The 24,854-nt window shown below is 35.1% G+C and overlaps 2 protein-coding genes across 3 annotated transcripts in view; both read right to left on the reverse strand.

Moving 5' to 3' along the window:
• METTL7A (methyltransferase like 7A) overlaps window positions 1-22,307 on the reverse strand; it is a 46,765-nt gene extending 24,458 nt beyond the window's left edge. The window contains exon 1 of the mRNA XM_031937895.1: window positions 22,198-22,307. The gene's annotated coding sequence lies outside the window, so the exon portion shown is untranslated. The remainder of the gene's footprint in view (window positions 1-22,197) is intronic.
• LOC100925461 (transmembrane protease serine 12) lies at window positions 975-21,151 on the reverse strand. 2 transcript variants are annotated; one of them, XM_031937893.1, is made up of 5 exons: window positions 20,932-21,151; window positions 20,086-20,284; window positions 7,061-7,332; window positions 4,373-4,515; window positions 975-1,610 (listed from the first exon to the last, which is right to left on the reverse strand). In XM_031937893.1, the coding sequence occupies exons 1-5, from the start codon at window positions 20,993-20,995 to the stop codon at window positions 1,359-1,361; spliced, it is 930 nt and encodes a 309-aa protein (XP_031793753.1). In that variant the 5' UTR covers window positions 20,996-21,151; the 3' UTR covers window positions 975-1,358. The 2 variants fall into 2 exon arrangements, with proteins under 2 accessions (XP_031793753.1, XP_031793751.1); XM_031937891.1 differs by lacking the exon at window positions 20,932-21,151 and adding an exon at window positions 20,480-20,903.
• Window positions 22,308-24,854: the final 2,547 nt, after the last annotated feature.

The following is a 24,854-nucleotide window of genomic DNA, read 5'->3' on the forward strand; positions in this document are numbered from 1 at the left end:
TCTCTGAAATAATAACAAAGTGTGATAATATAGTGACACTGTATGAAGTCCAAATAGCATAGATCAAGGAGAATAAATGTACCTTTTCAATAGCCCTGGCCTTGCAAGCAGTGGAAAAACAAGAGCTTCTCTCAGCAAAGAATAGTCCAGATGTGTAAGGAATCTACTATGTAGGACTTCTGGCCAAGTCTCTATTACCTATATGCAGCTATCATTTAAAACAACAATGTTAACCCCTTCATGAGATCTATTTATGAAAGAGTTCTATAGTTACCAATACTGACACATCCTAGATATAGGGAATGGCTCAGAAAATAAATGTCAAAAAAGTGGATTATTTGAATGATATTTGTTGGCATCAACATCAGAATCAGAATTTTTACCAAAAAAAATCTAAATGACCAATCACTGTTTCCATTACATATACTTTAGATAATTTTTTTAATTGAAGTTTTTTATTTTCAAAACATATCCAAGGATAATTTTTCAACATTAACCCTTGGAAAAACCATGTGGTCCAATTTTTCTTCCCCTTCCCTCACCTCCCCTAGATGGCATGTAATCCAATATATGTTAAACATGGTAAAAATATATATTAAATCCAAAATAGGCATACATATTTATACAATTATCTTGCTGCACAAAAAAATCAGATCAAAAAAAGTAAAAAAAAAAAAAAAAAAAAAAAGAGAGAGAGAGAGAAAGAAAATAAAATTTAAGCAAACCACAACAAAAAGAGTGAAATGCCATGTTGTAATCCACCCTCATTTCCCACAGTCTTCTCTCTGGATGTAGATGGCTCTCATCATCACAAAATCCTTGGAATTAGGCCTGAATCATCTTACTGTTGAAAAGAGCCACATCCATCAGAATTGATCATCATATAATCTTGTTGTTGCTGTGTACAATGATCTGCTGGTTCTGTTCACTTCACTTAGCATCAGTCCATGTAAGTCTTTCCAGGCCTCTCTGAAATCATCTTGCTGATTGTTTCTTATAGAACAGTAATATTCCATAACATTCATATATCATAACTTATTCAGCCATTTTCCAACTGATGGACATCTATTACTTTAGATAATTATGTGCATTATAAAGTACATGTTGTAACATATATTTGTTATAAACCATGGGGAAAGTATTATAAATATAAAGCTATATTTTTATAGCTTTATAAATGAAAGCTATAGAAATACTAAAGAAAAACATAGGATTTAGTATCAAATTTAAACTGTATACCTAACCTATCAGAACTTTTTCATATCAATAAGAAATGCTGATACACAAAATTCAGATAACATGAAGATGTGAAGACACATTACAAAGTGAAGTAATCTTGGTCTTAAATTAATGCCATTTTATATGGGCACAAATAAGATGACAAATACCATAATTATTATAATCTTTCCCTGTACAATATTCATTTCATTTTTGCCTGTAGGAGCTTCCAGAAGCCACATATCTTTTATCCATGTTTCATATAATAGGACCTTAGTATAAATACCAGGAAAAAATGGTCTGCCACAGCCAACTCCAGCACTGGTAATACCCATTAGAAAAAATTTTTCATTTTCTGGAAAGTAACACATCAAAGGACCTCCACTGTCACCCTATTAAAAAAAAAAAAAGGACCCCAAACAGGGTTGGTTAATTTAATTGCCTTTCATAAGTTGCAAAAAGGTAAAGCATTAGTTAACATATTACATGATACCATGTAACTAAAGTATGCATTCTTCTATTTATAAATTCACTAATATTGATTTCCTTTTTGATTACTTCTTCAATAAGAATTTCTGAAAGACAGAGATAAGCTTTCCACCTACATGGTTTTGATCTGAAATAATAATAGTTGACATTTACCTAGTACCTTACACAAAGCTTTATGTATATTATCTTATTTCTAACACTAATTATGTGAAATAAATAATGCAAATATTACCCCCATTATAGCACCAGAGCTCCAAGAAGTGTTACTACATCTTTGAAGCCCTCTATGAATCAGAAGTTATTCAAAACCATAGCTCATGAACTTCTATAATGTATTTAATTTTTGCCAGATAACAGTAAGACACATGTTTAATATGAATACCAGAGCAAATAAAATATTAAGACACACCCCCACACACACCCCCACACCCACAGCCACACACACACACACACACACACATACCCCTATACACACAAGTAGGAATATGCTCTTTCACATGTTCCCAAGTGGAGACATAGAATACATAGAATAAGCATGAGTGAGGAATATATGTGTGTATATATAAATATTGAGGATATATCGTGTGGCCAAGGCACAAATCGTTTACCTAGTTAAACTATTTGCAGCAAATTTCTCTGATAAAGAGTTTATATCCAAGATATTAAATGAAGATAGATGCAAACAAGAGCCATTCCCAATTAGCTAAAAGTTCAAAAGATAGGAACAGGTAATTCTCAAAATGAGTACTATGTAAGCTATCAACAATCATATGAAAAAAATACAACAAATATTAATGAGATATACAAATTAAAACAACGCTTTAGTTCCACCTCATATTCATCCAATTGATGAAAATGACAAATGTTGTAAGGGCTGTAGGAAGATAAATACATGTGTGGTTGAATCTATGAACTTCTCCAAGCATTTCTGAAAGGCAATTTGGAATTATATCCCAAAATTCACTAAACTTTTATATCCTTCCCCAATAATACCATTACTAGGCTTATTCCCCCCAAAGGAATCAAAGATAGAGGGAAAGGAGTCATATATACAAAAATGTTGATAGCAGAACTTTTTGCCAGATCAAAGAACTGGAAACAATGTTGGGTACCCATCAACTGAAGAATGGCTGAACAATTTATGGCATATGAATACCATATGAATATCATGTAATATTATTGTGCTAAAAGAAATGAGAAAAGGACAGATTCTTCATTATTTCTGAAAATCTTTGTTTAACATTTGGTGATACAGTAATTCAAAGGTCTGATTCTAAGTTCAGTTTTTTTCGTACTTGGTTTTTAATTGTTGCCAATTGAAAAAAAATTTATATTTACTAAAGAAACTCAGAAAAATGTATGAAATAATGTAAAGCAAGAATAATTAGGAGAACAATTATTACATAAAGTACAACATTGGATAGAACATTAATTTTGAAAGATATGACCAGTCACACAATTGCAGAAGATTAGAGATGATGAATGTTTTTCACCTCTTGGTGAAGAGGTGATAGACTATATATATAAAGGAAAAATTTCAAAATTGTTCTAAATATTTAAAAAACTTTTAAAAATACTAAGAATGAGCCCCCAAATGACACATATACTGTAAATACAAACTTATTGTTTGAAAACAGAAGACTTCAAAAGTAAATATCTAGAGTAATTTTTTATCAATAAAAATTCTCTCCAGCCATCTCTCTTTTGAAAAAAACAAACAGCAACACCACCACCAAAACCTACCCAAAATTCTTATAACAAAAATATGTAGTCAAACAAAACAAATTCCCAGGCTGGCCATATCCTACTATACATACATACATGCATGCATACAAATATACATATATCATTCTGTATTCTAAGTCCATTATATCTCTATAAGGAGTTAAGTAGCATGCTTTAATGATGGAATAATGATTAGTCATTACATTGATGATAGTTCTTAAGTCTTTCAAAGCAGTTTGTTTTTACAGTGATGTTATTGTGTAAATATTTCTCCTGGTTCTACTTAATTCACTTTATATCAGTTCATTAAGTGTTCCCAGAAGTCTCTAAAACCAATCTTTGTTTATCAGTTGTTATGATATATTAATATAGCATAATTTGTTCAGTCATTCCCCAACTGATGGACACCCCAATTATCTCCAGTTCTTTACCATTAAAAAAAAGAATTATTATAACTATATTTGTATATAGAGGTCCTTTTCTTTTTTCATTGAGTAATGGGCTAATGTTCCACATTTTATATATTTTTATTGAATATTTAGGAGTCTTGATTTTAAGCATTTCTTAGTGGTAAATGCAATAGACCTAAATATATACAATGATTAATTTTTCTAGATCTTCAAAGAACCTAGACATGTGTCATTCCTTAATTTTGTAAAAAGAGATTTTTCCTAGGGTTCTGAAGTAAGGGCAGAATGAGCACAGAAGAAAAAAACAAACACAAAAAACACAAACACTGAATCACCTCTCTTTGGGGTCAGACTCTCCCAGGACTGAATCTGGTCTTATGAGTCCCAAGATGGAGATCTTCAGGACGACAAGTGCCTCGAACAACAGTTACAAGAGCACTGGATCTATCTTTGGCCAAAAATCTTCCAGAAAACTGTATCAGTATTTTATATTTTAAAGGCTCTTATATTTTAAAATTCTATAGTCTTACCGTGCAAGTATCAACATTTCCATAACTTTCACCTGCACAGAATGAAGTATTAGGAACTCTTCCTGAATAACTTCCTATTGCATTACATGTATCCCAAGGAATATAATGTATTTCAGCTTCGTGTAATAAAGGTGTCAGAATACCTATAACAAAAAATCCATATAATATTTAAGACATCAGTCCTTCTTTTCAACAAGAGATGATCTAAGAATATTTGTGTTTGGCAGATTTCCTTTCTCAGCAACTTCTCAGTGTCTAAGCTAAGAGAAGTAGTGACTTCCTCATGGTAACTGAGGTAGAACATCAGAGGCATGCCTTGTATTCATGCCTTCTCCAATATTTCTTTACAGGCCCTTTGGGCATTATTCCCCCTCCTACACTCTGATCCAGACAAAGTGGCCTCCTCTCTGTGTCTCACCCTCAACAGCCCATTTCCTCTGCGCCTTTGTACTGGCTCTCTCATATGCACAAAACGATCTTACCTCTTAGCTCTGTCTTCAAGATGCAGCTGAAACACCATCTTCATGAAATTTTTCTGAGTCTCCTACTGCTAATGCCCTCCTTCCCAAACTACTTTGCAGTAAACATTTTATAAATTTGTGTTATATTAAATTCACAGGACATTATATATCTATCTATATATGTGTGTGTATGTATGTGTGTGTATATATATATTTTTTTCCATTACCCCATTAGGATGTAATGTCCTCATGAGTAGAGATTGTTTCATTCTTTATATCTGCATCCCTAGCTCTTATCACATAGGAAGCTAGCATAGTACCTGATACATTATAGGCATATAGCTTAATAAATACTTGTTGACAGATTGATTCCTGTCTCCTAGATCAGTATTTTATCCACTGTGTCATGTACTATTTTGTATACAGTAAGCACTAAATGAATATTTGTTGAATAAATGACTGAGTTAAATTTGTCAATGAGACAAAGAAAGGTAAGTGAATTTACTCAAATACTTCCCAGTTTTGCTACTTCCTGAATCCAAAGATCACTAGAATGACATTCCAAGTACCTATCTCTTAGGGACAAATTCATGCTATTGTTCATGCTTCCCCAAGAAAAGGAAGAAGAAAAATCTATAGAGAAGAAATCTACATTTAGTAGGTAGGTTACACGATCTTCTCAAAGTCACACATGGAGTAAATATTACAAGCAGGATTTTAACTCAATTCCTCTGACTCCAGGCTTTTTTTGTTTACTATCAATGTGCATCATTTTCTTAAAATGCATACCTTCCTAAGTAAGAGTATTCAAAACATAAATGAAACTTTTCTTAATATGTGAAGAACTTATAGTAGCTTAGAACATTTATATGAACTTTAATTTACATTGTACAGTATTATCAACATACATGCTGATAGTAAAAGAGGTAAAGCTGAATATATAATGATGTACTCTGGAATTTGCTTTTCAAAAGAAGCATATAGTATTAACTTATATTTTTTCTGATGCCATTTTCTGAGAAAAGCAAAATAAAGAAAAAAAATTACTTTACTGAGTTCCAGTTAGTTGGATTCTAGTTAATTTAGGCTTTACTCCAAAGTCATAAGTTAATTTAGATCTGGAAGAGATCACATAATCCAACCCCTTCCTTTTGAGATGAAGAACTGAGGTCCAGAAAAATTAAATGATTTACTTAAAGTCAGATAAGTAGAAAGTAGCAGAACTGGGACTTGAACCTGAGTCCTCTTAACTGCAAATCCATATTATTATCCTACATGATTTGCCCTCAAGCTTTTTATGTGAGTACATCCTTTATCAATTAATTAACAAATATATATATATATATTTGCACTTGATTAATTACTCAACAATACAAATAATTGGTATATGCTCAGCCCAGTGCCAGATATATAAAAATCTTTGCCATTAAGTATTTCAAATTTGAATATAAATTTCTCAAAAGCAGAAACTACTTTTTCATTTCTTTGCCAGTCCTAATCAGATCAGTTAACATTTGTCAGGTAAACTACTAAGCAATGAGGACTATGTTGGCTCTGTAGAGGGAACATGCTTACACTCACACACACATCTCAACACATACAAAATTTGGTCCTTATTTCTGGGTTTACAATCTGAGAATACAAAATGCACACAAATAAAAGTATAGAAAACACATATCAATTTCAAAAATGAATATAGTATAAAACAAACAAATATTGAGGAACAGGAAAGAGACAGGGATGATAATTCGATGAACATGAAGGATCTTAAAGGAATTCAGGTGAGTTGCATTGTGGTGATCAGGAGGGGAAGGGGAAAGTTCATTAAACTTAACTGATGTATTGGAATAGGTCTTCAGCAAAGAAGCTAAATCCCAGTTTATGTCTTATTTTGGGATACTAAGTCCTATGATCTTTTTTTCTGAGAATTCTTTTTTTAAATTTACTTTTTTTTTTTTAAACTTTATCTTTCCCTTCCACTGCCCATCATCAAACAATTTTCATTTTAAGAAATCCCTCATAACCAATATGCATAAGTCCAGCAAAACCAATTCCCACATTGGTCAGTCATGTGATCCTTGAAGTTTAAAAGAATGAATGCAACCTGAGGAGGCAGGGAAATCATACTTTCTGTTAAAGAGAGAATCAAGCATAAGGTTTGTTTTTATTCCATTTACTATGGAACTAAATGTCTATCACATATTAATAAAATCAAGTCAATATTTACCTTCTTCTCTTCTTTTTCCCCAACCACTTATGAAGCACCGTTTGGCACTGGTTATTTTTGGCACATCATTAAAAAATGGCAAACAAATAGGTTGAACAAAGTCATTATAAGTAACAGGATCTTTTAAATGAATTAGTGCAATGTCATTTTCAAAGGTATTATGCTTGTATTCTGGATGTATGATGATGTCATCAATTTTAATTTTCTTATTCTTCTTACGGTTCTGTAAAATATCATTAACTCCAACTACAGCTACCCAAAATTGTGGCTCTCTGGAATAAAGCAAATGTCCTTATTATATCTCTGCATATTTAACTAAAATATATGCTTTAATATTTCACTGACTTTTAAAATTTTTTTGTGATATCAGCCTATATAGCTTTTTTATTTAAAAAACAAACACGTGGGGGTGGGGGGGGATACAAATCAAATGTACACATAAAAAAATTATCACTCAAAGCATTTTGCAATCTCTTTTCTAAGTTTTGTGAATTCCCCATTAGTGAAGGTATATAAGCAGAGAAGCCAAGAAACCTCTCACTAGAGATTTTATGGAGGGTATTCATGCTTCATAGATAAAGATTGGACCAATGAGCTCTGAAATCCTTTCCAACCCTAGAATTCCAGAATTGTATGACCATATAGTACCTCTAAAATCATTAATTTTCAATGAGTCTTCAATTTTAAGGAAGAAAAAGGAAGTACAGGTAAAGAAAATAAATCTACATAAAACGAAAGAAGACTATTAATGAGGCAAAGTAGTAGGGGAACTAAAAAAAGAAATGTAGATGAAGAAATGAGGAGAGAGAGTGAGAGGGAACAGACAGTAGTACCCTTTGTATTCTACTACCAATTCTCTTCATTCTGGGTCACAGCAGCAGTGAAGAACATTAAGATGTCTTCTCTCTCAGAATAACTTCCCCCACCCCAATCCATCACTGCCCATAAAAATCAATGAGATTATTATAATCATGTCACAATCTCAATAGAGACAAAAAAAAAAAAAAAAAAAAAAAAAGGCAACTTTGTATTCTCAGTGTTCCTCTTCCTTTGGGGCCTCTCTGTCCTAAGGAGTACTTCCCAGAGGTTTAAATACTTTAACCTCACTTAGAACATATTATTCAGATTTTGTAGCTGACTTTCTTTCCCTATAAATTACATCCAACAATAAGCTCCTTTTGATGTGCCAAATGCTCTGATTTTTGAGGTCTTTAGTAGGTTCTTTCAATAGCCCATGTATCCTATAGCTAGACCAGGGATGGGGAAATCTCTAGTTCTTGAACTGAATTTACTTAAGGTACTATTCTCTAGTCTCTGCAGAAGGCAGTATGTTGTTATTGTTGTAGTTGTTCATCCTTAATTTTCGAATAAGAACAATGACATCATGGGTGATGTCTGGACTTGGTGATTTAGACTGAAGTCAGGCAGAGGTGCACAAAGTCATCAGTCTCACTCCCTCTTCCCGTCATCACAGTCTAACAGCAAGACCAGAGTCAAGACGAATGGCAATGGCCCAGGAAACAAAGATTTATGAAAGGATAAAATTTTTTCCCCCTGAGGCAATTAGGATTAAGTGACTTACCCAGGGTCACACAGTTAGGAAGTGTTAAGTGTCTGAAGCCAGATTTGAACTCAGGTCCTCCTGACTTCAGAGCTGGTACTCTATCCATTGTCCCACCTAGCTGCCCCAAACTTCTTTTATTATGACTGGATCCCCTATAAATTCATTCTATCTAAATCCACCTGGGCCTTTATTGCTGCATAATAACTCTTTTATTTACTTAATATTGACTCTTATCAAATTTGGATGAGACTATTCCCAATCTCCTTTACTCTTTTCAAGCATTCATCTCTGGCCCCATTCCTTACTGTACTGAAATAAAATTCATCCAATATAAATAAAGATAATTAAATAAAGCTCATCTTTTTCAATTGTTTTTGTACAAACAAAACTAATGCAGACAAGATTAGAAGGGAAGCAATAAACTGGGAAAATATTTTTACAGTCAAAGGTTCTGATAAAGGCCTCATTTCCAAAATATATAGAGAATTAACTCTAATTTATAAAAAAACCATTCTCCAATTGAAAAATGGTCAAAGGATATGAACAGACAATTCTCAGATGAAGAAATTGAAACTATTTCTAGTCATATGAAAAAGATGCTCCAAGTCATTATTAATCAAAATGCAAATTAGACAACTCTAGATACCACTACACACCTGTCAGATTGGCTAAGATGACAGGAAAAATAATGATGATTGTTGGAGGGATGTGGAAAACTGGGACATTGATTCATTGTTGGTGGTTGTGAAGCGAATCAACCATTTTGGAGAGTGTTGGAACTATCTCAAAAAGTTATCAAACTTGCATACCTTTGATCCAGCAGTGTTACTACTGGATTATATCCCAAAGAATTATAAAGAAGGAAGGGACCTGTATGTCACGAATGTTTTGTGGCAGCCCTTTTGTAGTGGCTAGAAACTGGAAACTGAATGGATGTCCATCAGTTGGAGATGGCTGAATAAATTGTGGTATATAGATATTATGGAATATTACTGTTCTGTAAATGACCAACAGGATGATTTCAGAAAGGCCTGGAGAGACCACGAACTGATGTTGAGTGAAAAGGAGCAGGACTAGGAGATCATTATATACTTCAACAACAATACTAGATGATGACCAGTTCTGATGGATCAGGCCATCCTCAACAACGGATCAACCAAATCATTTCTAATGGAGCAGTAATGAACTGAACTAGCTATCCAGAAAAGAACTCTGGGATGACTAAAAACCATTTTATGAATTCCAATCCCTATATTTATCCCACCTGCATTTTGATTTCCTTCACAAGCTAATTGTACAATAATTCAAGTCTGATTCTTTTTGTACAGCAAAATAATGTTTTAGTCATGTATACTTTTGTATCTAAGTTTATATTTTAATATATTGAACATCTATAATAGTCCTGCCATTTTAGGGAGGGTGGGGGTAAGAAGGTGAAAAAATTGGAACAAGAGGTTTGGATTTTTGCTGTAAAAGTTACCCATGTATATATCCTGTAAATAAAAGGCTATTAAATAAAAAATAAAAAATAAATAAATAAATGAATAAATCCACCTGGGCCTTTATTGCTGCATAATAACTTTTATTTACTTAATATTGACTCTTATCAAATTTGGATGAGACTATTCCCAATCTCCTTTACTCTTTTCAAGCATTCATCTCTGGCCCCATTCCTTACTGTACTGAAATAAAATTCATCCAATATAAATAAAGATAATTAAATAAAGCTCATCTTTTTCAATTGTTTTTGTACAAACAAAACTAATGCAGATAAGATTAGAAGGGAAACAATAAATTGGGAAAACATGTTTATATTCAAAGGTTCTGATAAAAGGCCTCATTTCTAAAATATATAGAGAACTGACTCAAATTTATAAGAATTCAAGCCATTCTCCAATTGCTAAATGGTCAAAGGATATGAACAGACAACTTTCAGATGAAGAAATTGAAACTATTTCTAGTTATATGAAAAGGTGCTCTAAATCATTATTGATCAGAGAAATGCAAATTAAGGCAACTCTGAAATACCACTACACACCTCTCAGATTGGCTAAGATGACAGGAAAAGATAATGAGGAATGTTGGAGGGGATGTGGGGAAACTGGGACACTAATATATTGTTGATGGAACTGTGAACAAATCCAGCCATTGAGGAGAGCAATTTGGAACTATGCTTAAAAAGTTATCAAACTTATTTCTCTTTGCCTGTTTACAGTATTTTTCTTTGTCTTGAAAACTCTGAATTTTAGGTATAGTATTTCTGGAAGTTTTCATTTTGGGGTTTCTTTTAGGATGTTACTAGGGGATTTTTTTTCTACTTTTTCTAAGAGATCTAGGCAGTTTTATCCCTCCTTAATCTGTTTTACAAATGATTTTTTTTTTTGCTATACTTTACATTTCTTATTATTTTTTCTAGTCTTTTGACTTTAATATTTTCTGTTGTCTCATGGAGTCTTTAATTCCTATTTTGTCTGTTCTGATCTCCAAGTAGTTATTTTTTGGACCTCTTATTCCAAGCTGTTAATTCTTTTTGATGTATTTATGATCTTAAAGGAATGAAATAAATAATAAATAATTATAATGATAAGTAGTTTATTTATTGCATTACCCACAAAAGAAGAGAGCAGAAAATATCAGAAAGTAGGACCCAACAATATTTTGTTTGCAGAACACCCTTAAAATGGGAAGATACACACAGAGCTAAAGTTAAGGAGATGGAGCAGAGTCTATTATGATTTAGTTGAAGTAAAAAAGACAGGGATGGCAACCATGATCTCAGGCAAAATAACAGCAAAAATAGATCTAATTAAAAGAACTAGACAAGGAAACTATATTTGAGATATTTGTTAAAAGTACTTAGCATAAGAAACTAGGCATTGATCCATACTTAATGCCGTACACCAAGATAAGGTCAAAATGGGTTCATGACATAGGCATAAAGAATGAAATTATTAATAAATTAGAGGAACACAGGATAGTTTACCTCTCAGACCTGTGGAAGGGGAAGGTCTTTATGACCAAAGCAGAACTAGAGATCATTACTGATCACAAAATTGAAAATTTCGATTATACCAAACTGAAAAGTTTTTGTACAAACAAAACTAATGCAGACAAGATTAGAAGGGAAGCAATAAACTGGGAAAATATTTTTACAGTCAAAGGTTCTGATAAAGGCCTCATTTCCAAAATATATAGAGAATTAACTCTAATTTATAAAAAATCAAGCCATTCTCCAATTGAAAAAATGGTCAAAGGATATGAACAGACAATTCTCAGATGAAGAAATTGAAACTATTTCTAGTCATATGAAAAGATGCTCCAAGTCATTATTAATCAGAGAAATGCAAATTAAGACAACTCTAAGATACCACTACACACCTGTCAGATTGGTTAAGATGACAGGAAAAAATAATGATGATTGTTGGAGGGGATGCGGGAAAACTGGGACATTGATGCATTATTGGTGGAGTTGTGAACGAATCCAACCATTTTGGAGAGTAGTTTGGAACTATGCTCAAAAAGTTATCAAACTGTGCATACCCTTTGATCCAGCAGTGTTACTACTGGATTATATCCCAAAGAGATTATAAAGAAGGAAAGGGACCTGTATGTGCACGAATGTTTGTGGCAGCCCTTTTGTAGTGGCTAGAAACTGAAACTGAATGGATGTCCATCAGTTGGAGAATGGCTGAATAAATTGTGGTATATGAATATTATGGAATATTACTGTTCTGTAAGAAATGACCAACAGGATGATTTCAGAAAGGCCTGGAGAGACTTACACGAACTGATGCTGAGTGAAAGGAGCAGGACCAGGAGATCATTATATACTTCAACAACAATACTATATGATGACCAGTTCTGATGGACCAGGCCATCCTCAGCAACGAGATCAACCAAATCATTTCCAATGGAGCAGTAATGAACTGAACCAGCTATGCCCAGAAAAAGAACTCTGGGAGATGACTAAAAACCATTACATTGAATTCCCAATCCCTATATTTATGCACACCTGCATTTTTGATTTCCTTCACAAGCTAATTGTACAATATTTCAGAGTCTGATTCTTTTTGTACAGCAAAATAATGTTTTGGTCATGTATACTTATTGTGTATCTAATTTATATTTTAATATATTTAATATCTACTGGTCATCCTGCCATCTAGGGGAGGGGGTGGGGGGGTAAGAGGTGAAAAATTGGAACAAGAGGTTTGGCAATTGTTAATGCTGTAAAATTACCCATGCATATATCCTGTAAATAAAAGGCTATTAAATAAAAAAAAATTTTAAAAATTAAAAAAAAAAAAGTACTTGGCATAGGGCCTGACAAATAGGTTATATATAAATGTTTATTTTCTTCTCTTCCCCCTCTCCCACCTTTTTACTAAAAAGAAACCATAAGCAAGAAATCAATATAAATACTAAACACACTTGCACCAACTGGTATAACATCTAAATTCATAAAGGACTAATTAAATGTTATTGTTGCTTGTTCTTCATTCATCAGGGAAATGATCCCAGGACATGCAAGTGAATTGGATTTAAGTAAGGTTGAACTATGCAAGAATTCAACAAAGAATAGTCATCATCATCCTTAAAATTAGACAGTAAAAAATAAAAAATAAAATTTTAATAATGTGGGATCCTAATTTATTTCTTTTGGACCTAAAGAAATCTAACCAAAAATAAACAAAAAAGAAAATGAAGGACCTAAATATAATTTTAGAAAACTTATAGATAGCAGAACTCTGGAGATTTTAGAATGAGAATAGAAAGTACTGTACCCATTTCTTAGTCGTATAGAATGACTTTGCAAAACTTGACCATGTTAGGGGAAAAAAATTCACAAGCAAATTTACAAAAAGCAGAAATAGTAAACATATCTTTTACAAACCAAAATACAATAAAAGTTATTTTCAATAAGGGCCTTTTGAAATTTCATGACTGAACAACAACAATTAAGAAGCAGAGAGGGTAATCAGTAGAGTTAGGTACACAATATACAAAAGCAAATAAACATAATAATCTCATGTTTGATAAACCCAAAGATTCCAGGTTAGGGGGCAAGAAGTCAGTATCTGACAAAAATGATTCAAAAAATGATTCAGAAAAACAGTCTGGCAAAAATTAGGTCTAGATCAATATCTTACACTATACACCAAATAACTACACATGAGTCATGACTTAGATATATTGTTCTGGCTCAGTCATTTCAGTTGTGCCTGACTCTTTGTAACCCCATTTAGAGCTTTCTTGGGAGAGATTCTGGAGGGGGTTGGCCATTTCCTTCTACTCATTGTATAAGTAAGGTTTCAAGGCAAAAAGTGTTAAGTGACTTGACCAGAGTTCCACAGCAAGTAAGTGATTGAGGCCAGATTTTAACTTTGGAAGCTGACATTTCTTGACTTCAGGCCTAACATTCTAACTGTTGTACCATCTTGTTAAGGGCCAAAACTTGAAACAAGGTGTTAACTCATTAGAATCGATAGAAACAATGCTTGTTTACACCTTTGAGAGTTCACACATTGGCTCACACACTGGAGTTCACAAATATGGGAGATACACAAAGTTAACTTTGTAACTTTGTGAATTCACATCTCCCATAATCCACTCTCGGAGGAGGAGTCAACCTTTGAGTTTACATCTCTAAAAGAGCATAAAAAGACCTGAGCTCAGTCAGGAGAGGTCAGTTGAAAAAGACTGAAAGCCAGAAGTCTGTGAGTTCCGGAGATTTACAAGCTAGAGACTGCAGTCCAGCAGAACAAAGGTTTCGGAGTAGAACCAATATATTCAGAGGGAGCTGGAGGAGACAAAGGACAAGCTGCAAGAGCTCTTGGAACCAAGGAAGAAGATAGGCCTCTAAGAAAACTAACTGGGCTATTTTGGAAGAGACAATAAAAGACTATACTTAAATCCCTGGCTGTGTTTGAGGAGATTATTACTTTGAACCGAAACTAAGGCTGCCTCCAGAAACCTCCCCAAGAAACCTGCTCCCAGAGAACTATCATATATTATAAAAAAGAAAAGAAAAGAACACCACACTATCTAGTCAGCCCAAATTTAGATTTAATGGGTAATAAACAAACTGGAGAATCATAGAAGAAAATATTTGTCAGATCTATGGATAGGAGAAAAGTACATGACCAAAGAAATGACAGAGAGGTTGGTAGGAGATAAAATGGCTATTTTTTATTATATCAAAAAGACAAAGATAAAGGATGATAAAACTTTAAAAGTTTTTGCACAAACCAAAGCTGCATAACGCAGCCAAAATTAAAAGAGAATCAGGAAATAGAGTAAACATCTTTGCAATGAATTTCTTTGATAAAAAGATTCATTTCTAAGATATATATGATACAAATTTTATGAGAATAAGAGGCATTTCCCAATAGAATGAATGCCAAAGATAAAAAGAGGCAATTTTTAGAAGAAGACATCCAGCTATCAGTGACTATGTGAATAAAGAATACCTCACATCTCGCATTTATCAGACCAATAAAGTTGACCAAGAAAGGTTGGAGAGATTGTAGGAAATTGAATACATTAGGGAGCAGTTGGGTGAACTTGTCTAGACATTCTGGAAAGATTTATGAACCCAAAGCCCCAACTTTGTGTACCTTTTGAGAGAATAATAACATTATTGGGTCTATAACCTCAAAGTCATCAAAGAAAGGGGCAAAAAATTCACATGTATAAAAATATTCATAGCAGCTCTTTTTGTGAAGGCAAAGAATTGAAAACCAAAGGGGAGCCTATCAATTGGGGAAGAACTTATGATATATGAAAGTAATAAAATACTACTGTATTTTAAAACATGATAAAAGAAGTGGTTTCAGAGAAACATATGAAGACTTGTATGAACTGATGCAAAATGAAATGAACAGAACCAGAAGAACAATTTATACAATGACAATAATATCTTAAAGACAAGCATCTTTGAAAAACTTTGGAACTCTGAACAATCACAATTCCAGTTGAAACAATTCATGATGAAATAAGCTACCTTCCTCCAGAGAGAAAGGTAATAGGTTCAGAATACAATCAAGACGTACATTTATTTTCTATACATGGTTAATATGGGGATTTGTTTTAATTGACTATACATTTTAGTAACTGGTTTTGTTGTTTTTGTTTTCTCAATGGTGGAAGGGAAAAAAGGTAGAAGGGAGAGAATTCGGAGTTGAAAATAAAATAAAATTGAATTAAAATAACACAAAGATTAAATCTATGTTTTTTTTTAAAAAAAAAAAACATCAATTATGATAATTTTATATGCAGGTTTAACTGTTGATTTTGACTTATCTGACAAGCAGAGAATGATGTACAGAGTCAATGCCAATTTAGAATATAAATTAATTTGTAACATCTTACAAAGAAAGATGCTAGATAATCATGAATAATATCATCTATTAAAATAGAGAGAAGCAGAAGAGAATAAAAAAGAAAACTTGGCAAATGACCTAAAAGAAACTATATCAAGAGTATTTAAGTATTCAAAAAAGGATAATAAATAGAAGTAAAATGAAAAAGATACATGAAGAGTATTATTATAACAATCTGGTTTCCTCATCAAGGACAGTAGAAGCAGCATATCCCTATAGAAGAGGTAAAGATGGCAATAAAGGGAAAAAAAATGGAAGAAAGAGCCTGATTAGATCAGGTATATATAGAGAAGTATGCCAGAAGAGACACAATAATGAAAACATTAAGGAACTGATATACAAGTTATTTGAAAGCACTACAAGTCTAGAAGCAAACTAAGACTTAATAACAAAAAAGGTGATTGAGAAAATAAAAACAACTATTAACTTACATGCCTATTCTCTTATAAGATATAAGCCAAAATTCATTATACAAAAACTTTATGCAAAGCACAAACAGGCAGGTTTAAAGGATAGTCAATAGGCTACATCTTTAACATTTCACAACTGACTAAAAGATGTAGAGAATATAAGATCTCATTGTGCTTATTATTTGTTAATTAGGAAACCCTCTAATTTGGATAAAGTAATAAATACACTGTTTTAAAGTTTCTTTTCCAATAAAGCTAATCCATACATCAAAATCATTCAAGATGCCTTGAAAGATATAACAGATAACCCAGTTTAATGACCCTCTGATCACAAACATCAGAGGAGACATAAAATAGGGAGATGTATGCTCACCAAAAAGTATTTGCACTGCGATGGAGAAAATTCAGTGCTGAGTCCAAGTTGAAGAGGGATCACCCTGTGGATGGCAAGGTCCTCCAGATGTCCCTGTTTGTTGATGACATTGTGCTAGCTGCATCAAGTCCCGGAACAGTGAAGAACATCCTGGAAGACAGCCATAACCATTCAAAAGTGTTTGGCCTTATCAGTCAGACAGAAAAGACCAAATGGATGAAGACTATCTATTGTCTTGATTATGAATTTGGATGAAAAGTGTATAAAGCTTGTCTATCTGTAAATATATCTGAACCCAATAGTACAGATGGACAATGTGCTTCACAAAGAGTAGAATAAGAAGAGAAAAGCAGGCTGGATTTAATTTAGGAAATTGCAAAGTTCCTTTAATGACTCCAAGCTTCCCATGAAAACAATGGTTCATCTTTTTAAATGCCAGCAGTCTCCATCAGTGAGACATATAGAGCAGTGAGACACAGAATACAAACACAGTTTCCAAATTAGAAATGAGTATCATACTGAGTGCAATGGAGGGACTTATGATAGGTATAAAGAGGCTACAACATATAAACATGAAGAACTTAAAAGAAAAGGATTAAAAGATGTTATCAAAGAAATGTTTGATGAGAAGAGAGAACAGATTGGTCACATGGTAAGGGAAAGGAATGACAGACAGAAAGAATTCCCCACTGGTACCCTTGCTATTTTAAGAGAAAGTGAAGAATTTCTTCAATATGCAGTGAATTTATAGGATGATATAAGCCAAAATTCCAAAAGTCAAACAAGCACAAGTTAGCTAAAATCTGTGTCACTGGATTAATTTGAGTATGATTATTTTTGATTGATTATATTATAGAAATGGGAATTTTAAAGGAATTTTACATATCAAAAGTCACATTTGTTAACATTATTTATATTGTCTCCTTCTGGACTACTTCCCCATCTTATACTTAACAATCCTGTTTTAAGGTCCCTGGAGGGCAGCTGCTACATAGGCAACAGGGGTAACTTGCAGTTTATGAGGTCCCAACAATGTAACTGTCCTTCACAATAAGACAGTAGACACAATTCACTCTTAGCAAAAGCACTTACTAAAATGGCATCTAAAAAAAAAAAAATTACAAAACAAACAAACCCTACTCTTCCCCCAAAACAAACAAACCCAGAAGCAACAAAACCTTAGCCCCTTAAACCTGGGGCATACTTTCTAATAAATGTGTCACGAATGTAACACATTTATGTTACATTCCATAGAAAGAGTGGGATCAAATTTAGAGTATAATGGTTGTGAAACAGAATACTGTGGGGCAAAGACAATGCCCAGCTCTAGTTATTGAAGGCTCTGGACCATCCTCTCTTCAAAGAATCCTTATGCATCTCTCCTTGGGTGTAGCATCCTTAGGTTTCCAGGATGTATTCTTTTCCACAGCAGGTCTTCTCTGCTGCCAAGAGTCCTGTTCCTTGAAGCTTTTTCCTCCCTCTAGTGACTAACTGTATTTCTACATTTGTTTTTCTTTGGAATTTGTCTCTCTGCTCCTTCGACTGTTCTTTTAACTTTTTAACTCTAAAATTGTTAGATTGAGTGTGTTTATCTCTCTTTCTCTCATCTGTATCTATTGCTGGAAGCAATGGTTAATGGGGAAGAGGGAAGTCCCTTTTCATCTCAACACCTACAGAGATCTCCTGAGCCTAATTTTCCCCCCCAAATCAAAAAGCAGCCCCTAGGATTTATTTTTTTAAGATCTTGCTAGTTCAATAAACTTCCTTTAATTCATTCAGAAAAAGAAGCAGTCTGTGCAAAGTCATGAAAGCAGGAGATGGGATATTAAGTTCAGGGAAGCACAAACAAGTCATTTTTGTCTATAATGTAGAGTTTATGAAGGGGACAGTGTCGAATATGTATAGATAGGCTGAAAGCATTTCAAAGGGCCAAATGCCAATTAACAAATTCACTACTAGAGATTCTTAATGAGGGGAATGACATAGACACATTCATGCTTTAGAACTATTATTTAGGCAGCTGTGTGGTAGATGGATTGAAAGAGAGATAAGAATGGAAATGAAGAATCCAATTAGGAGACTGATACAGTAGTCCAGATCTAAGGAAAAGAATAGTGGTTTTACGAATAAAAAGAAGAAAGCTGTGAGTATAAAACGACATAAAATTGATGAGTATAGGTAAGATATGGACCCTGCCCTCAAAGAACTTTTGAAATTAATTTTCTTTTTCTCTCCCTCAGTTACTATCCTGTAAAGCCCAATTCAAGAATTTTTATTATTTTGTTATTATCCAATATAGTACTTTATTATGACAATATAATATCATATATATGATTTAGTGTTTTGTGGAGAACAGAACTCTTTTATACTTTGTGTTTTTCTTAATCCTTTCTGTTTTACATTATCCTGAGAAGGGATCCATAGGCTTCATCAGACAGCCAAAAGCGAATATTACATAAAAGAGGTTAACAACTTCTGGTTTAAAGTAATACTTTGCAGACAATATTGATAAATGTATTTTAGTCTGCACTTAGACTTTAGGAATAAGAAACAATGTAAGCAAAGGCAAGGAGACCTGAAAGCTCAGGGCTTTTGTTGGTTTGTTGTGGTGGTGGGAAGGATTTGATTATGAAAGAGAAATTGGTTATGAAAGAGAAAGTAGTTAGCTTTGTTTGGAGCATATTCTGGAAGGCATCACTTCCATGCTCCTTACTTTGATTCTCGGTAACTGTCTATCTTTTCCCTATTTCTTTTCCTTTCCCTCCACCACACTTTTTAATTGACCAAAATATGGAAAGTATGTTTTAAAACATTCTGAGTCTAGTGAAAAAAAAAAAAAACTTAAAATACCCTTTTGAGTGAAATAGATCCTTTATACTTATCATAACCTTTTTAAAATTTTTTTTATTTTTTTTCATAATTATAACTTTTTTTAAAGTCCTAACTACATTAAGTTGCTTTTTACTTGTGTGTGCTCAGCTGATTTTATTTTAGGTGTAAAGGGATCCTGGTAAGAAAAGTTTCCTTGCCCCCAAAAAGTCAGTTTTTAGTTACAATATAGAGATACAGTAACCATGTCCCATATATGACGTTAAAACAGTAATTTAAGAAGTTGGTTTGTTTTTGGCTTTGTATTGCCATCCATTCGTTACAAATTGTGACAGACTGTTCCAATTAAATATTTAAAGCTTGCAACCTAAAACAACAGGGTTGGGAGCCCAATTGGGGAGGAACATTATCATTTTAAAACTTTTGACTTGTGACCAAAAATAGTATGTAATAATGCTTATACATACCTAGACATTTTAAAGCAGTGGGCCGCTGTGAGGACCCACATCTCTTTAATTATGGATCCACCACACAAATGAATGGATTTGTTGAAAAATTTTGAAAACTGCAGGCTAACCATCCATGGCCACGCTCCAATATGAGCTTCGTGACCACCTATAATTCGAGACCCTGAAATCACATCCAGCAGCGGTACTGTCCCACAGTCTATACAAACAGAAACGATACATTATTTTAACTGGAAACACGAAACATCAGCTGCAAATCCGCATTTCGTGCCTAACTCATTCACTCTCTGCCCTCTTCTCAATGCAATTTAATAATTTACTATTATATATGAATATTATTATTTGCATTAATGCAATAAATGTTTTTAAATTTTTAAAGACGGGCTGAACCTACCATGCATTTGCAACCTTTCCGAGACGCCGTTCTCCAACACGGACGCTACGTACTTGTAACCGAGGGAAACCATTAAACTGAGAACGATTGGCTGCAGCGCCGCGAAACGTAACGGGGGCAGGCGGAGAGCGCGCCACGCTCGGGGCATGCGCAGACGGGGCGCCCTGGGCTCGGCTCCCCCGCCTTCGCCTAGTGGTGCGGGCCCCACTGAGGGTCCCAGCGTGGGCCCCCCTCCCGCCCTCCCCGCGCCTGCCTGCCGGTTCCGCCCTCGGGGGAAGGCGCCGGCAGGAGGAGCAGACCCCCGGGCCCCGGCTGAAGGACTGGGGGGCGCTCGCCGCCGGGAGCTCGGCCCTCAGCCTCCTCACGCCGGCCCGGACCCGCTCTCCCCGGAGACCAGCGCAAAGCGCGGGCGGGGCGCTTATTCTTTTCCTCGAACGGGGGCGACTACTCACCGTTGGCGGAAGCGAAGCTGCCCCAGAATAACCACAAGGCGGCGCCCCCAAGCCAGGGCCCCATTTTTTGGGGGGGGAGGAAATGGGGAGGAGAAAGGAAAAAAAAAAAAAAACCGGTGAGGGCGGGGGCGGGGCTCTGCGCTGTCGGTTACGTCACGCGTGGCGGTTGGCGCGCTCCGCGGCAGAGGGGCGGGGCTCTCTGGTCATTAATCCCTCCCACCCCCCCCAACCTGAACCAAACTTCTCCCGAGGGATTCCCGAAGCACTAGACGCTAATGCGCCCACGCGAAGGCCCACGTATACGCGTTGCGCACGTGAACAGGAGCCGGGGCACGCGCACACGACCAAGAGTCAGGCATCTCTGCACACGCACATACAATCATCATCCACACACATACGTATGTGACCAAATATAGGAACATTCCTGTGTCCCCTCCCCCCGCCCCCCCATGCGTCAGAAACAAGAGCGTGGCTATTCTTAGCAAGCCAGAAGCCCCTGATTATGTGTCTAGTCCTGGGGCCGGCCCCAGGACGGGAATGCACTTATTTCTTAACGCGCATTTTGTTTTTCTTGCTCTGGATGGGGGTGGGGGGTGGAAAAAGGAGGAGCTTTATAAAATTGACGTTTTTAAAAAACGAGTCTGGGCCAGATCTTAATTATGTGTCTGATCCACGAACTTTTCGTTATCTCTTAAATGCAATGCACTCCCTCCAGTAATAGAGCTTAATTTTAACTTGGAACCTAAGCAGCGCCATCTTGATTTTAAGCCATCACGGGACTGCTGTGTTCTGCTGGGAAAGAAACAAAAGTTTACTCTCTAGAGATAGGGGGAGAAACTCACTCCTCCATCCAAGTATCCCTTGCTGTAGTCAAGAGAGGGAAGGAAAAGAAACTCTTTTTCCACTTTGTACTATCCTACTATCCTGGGGAGGCCTTGATTTAATTGAATTTGCTTCCAAATCACTTTACCACACATGGAAAATTCATTTTTCTCAACATTGATATTTTATGTTGGTCACATCTAAAAATCCATATAAAGTTATCAAATATAAAACTATTATATCCAATAAAGCCGTTAACATTTATATAGCATTTGTTTTGTGCTAAGCGCTTGTGATCTTGATCTTCACAACAACCATTATTAGTTCTCAATCAGAAAACTGGGCAGAGAAAACAATTTGTCATAAATGACATAGCTAATACATTTCTACAACTGAAACAGAATGATGGGCTTACCAAATGCAGAAGCTGACTGGCTTTCTTACCTCACACCACCAAGCTGGGTGCTGCTAAGGGATTCTATCATGACCACCTCTCGGCATCTCTGTTATCTGTGATAATTAGCATTGTTCTGGTGTTGGGGCCCAGAGGGCTCTGGCAAGAAGTTTGTGGTGACACAGGGCTCAGGTCGTGGGCCCAGGAAGGAAATCTGTGCTAGTTTAGAGAGAAGGAAGTATTACCTTGTAGTTCCCCTGACAAACATGAGACCCGGGGCTTGCAAAGGTTGCTGACAATAGCTCAGGTCAAAGAGCAAGTCACAGTCACCCCAAAACATGCTTGTCCTCCGTCATCAGGATGTGAGCTCCATGACTTTCCTGAATCACCCATGTCGGCATAAGGTTCCTTGTCGGGGTCTCTGACCTTTCCTGAATCACCCATGTCGGCATAAGTGTACTTCCTTGAGGTTGGTGTAGAAAGGGGGATATAAGGAGGGACCAAAGATTGTAAAAAGAAGGTAGAGGAAGGCAGAGGAAAGCGCCTCTAATAAAGAGCATCTTGATTTCATCTCTTCTGGCTTGTGACTCTCTCGCAAACATGGCTGGCCAGATGCACACTGAAGCTCAAGAGGAGGTAAGGCCCCGCTGACCTCAGATACAGAAGCTGACTAATAGGTGTAGCACCTGGCATTCTGGGAATGAGACAAGATGGAAAAGGGGAATCCACATCATGGAGGGGGGAGAACAGTAATTTTGTTTTTTGTTTTTCCCCACAATGTCCATGCCCTTTGAACTCCATTACTGGGCTTATATCCCAAGGAAGCCGTTGAAAAGAAGATAGATCCCATAAAAAAACAAATTTATTGCAGTGCTTTTTGTGATAGCTAAGAAATGGAAACAAAGTAGGTGCCCATCAAACAATGTATTATATAAATGCAACAGAATATTACTGTACTGCAAGGAATGATATATGTAATGAATTCAGAGAAGCATAAAAAGAATAGAGAATGAAATAGACAAGAAAACAGTATATATAGTAACTACAATAATGTAAAACAAAAACAAATTAACAAAATAATAAAGAATAAGCAGGACTTAATTGAAGAGCTATGAGATGCTCTTTCGTGGAGGTGAGAGATCCATAGGTGTTACCTATTGTACATGTTTTCAGACTTGTTCAGTGTGTTGACTAATTAGTCAACAAACCATTTTTTAGCGTGGAAAAAAAAATGGTTTGTTATATGGAAGGACTCTCAGGAAGGAGTAGAAAAGGGACATTTGGAATAATGATGATGATGTAAGAAACAGAAGACATAAGAACTTATTTTTAAAAAATCACATACGCTAGGTACAAAGGTAGAAAACACATGTGGCCAAGCACATTTTAGAGATTGTTTTGTATTCTTTAAAAACTGTCTGATATTGACTAGTTCACATAATAATGAAAATAAAGATAAATTGAGACAAATTATTATTTATTTTGAATTTTGAATATGTATGTAGGATGCCAGGAAGAATCTTAGAGTTCCCTATATACTTATATGTGAGTTTAAAGATCCACTAAATTTAAGAGAGGCTACAGGCATCCTTTTCTAATAAGGGGATCCAGCTCAGGTCTCTCATGAACTGGGTTTACTCATGGGTGAACCTGACCTCTTTTAAAGAAAGGTCTTCAAATATTCTCTGGCTCATCATATCATGCCCCTGGAATTGCAGGAGAAATCTTTTAAAGTTTAGGTTTGCCTCATGTCTAATGGTAGCCAAAAGGATATCGGCTTATGGTACTTAGAACAGTGTCTAGATGCTTAATAACTATTTACTTATCAGTAAATTAGTAGATTAGTAGACATGAAGAGGCAGCAATATATGATCAATAAAGAATCACAGAAAAATATGACCAAAAAAAAAAAAAACCTCTTGGTCTGTCCTTAGGAAGATTTTTGTGGAGTTCTTCAATACTCAGATGGATCTGTAATCCCACTGAATATTTCCTACAATATTATAGATTACAGTCTATTCGTGTCTGACAAATTTATGTAATCTTTATATTTCCTACCACAGAAATTGAATTCAACATGCTCGAGATCTTTCATCATCTTGAGCCTCTAATGGGGCACTTGAGCTATATATCTGTTGTGCCTTGTAATTCTTACTATAGGACCAGTGCATTTTCTTTTTCTAGCTTTCACTTTTTTGGATAGGATCTTTTATTCTTATTCAAAATTCCTCATTTGTTACTTGTTACAGCTTGCTCACACTGATCATAAGGCCTTTCCATTGCTTTTGTTTTCAAATCTTTTGAGATTATCGTGTTCAAAGTTATGTAGCCAAGTAACTATGCAAGCAAGGTTCCCTTTTTCCTTGGAGAAGTATGGAAATTTCAGTATTTTTATGTACCTTCTCTCATCCTTCTCTTCTTTAATTCCAGCCAAAACTCCAAAAAGGAGTATCTGGAAAATTTCATCAACCAGGGAGAATTCTTTTCAATTTAGGGAGAGAAAATACTAGGTGAGAGAATGGAACAAACTCTAGGGGCTTGACATTACAAAGCAGCTTTCCCTATGAATCTATATTGATGTTCCCTTCTATTTTGAGAGAATCTTTGGGAAAGTCTTGTTAAATTATTTGAGGTCCTCAACATAGAGAAAACCAAAGGAATGGAATAGGGATAAATCCAGGTCACAAAGTCAGCAAAAAATGTACAG

The sequence above is a fragment of the Sarcophilus harrisii genome, chromosome 5 (assembly GCF_902635505.1).
Source record: "Sarcophilus harrisii chromosome 5, mSarHar1.11, whole genome shotgun sequence".
NCBI classification, from domain to species: Eukaryota; Metazoa; Chordata; class Mammalia; order Dasyuromorphia; family Dasyuridae; genus Sarcophilus; species Sarcophilus harrisii.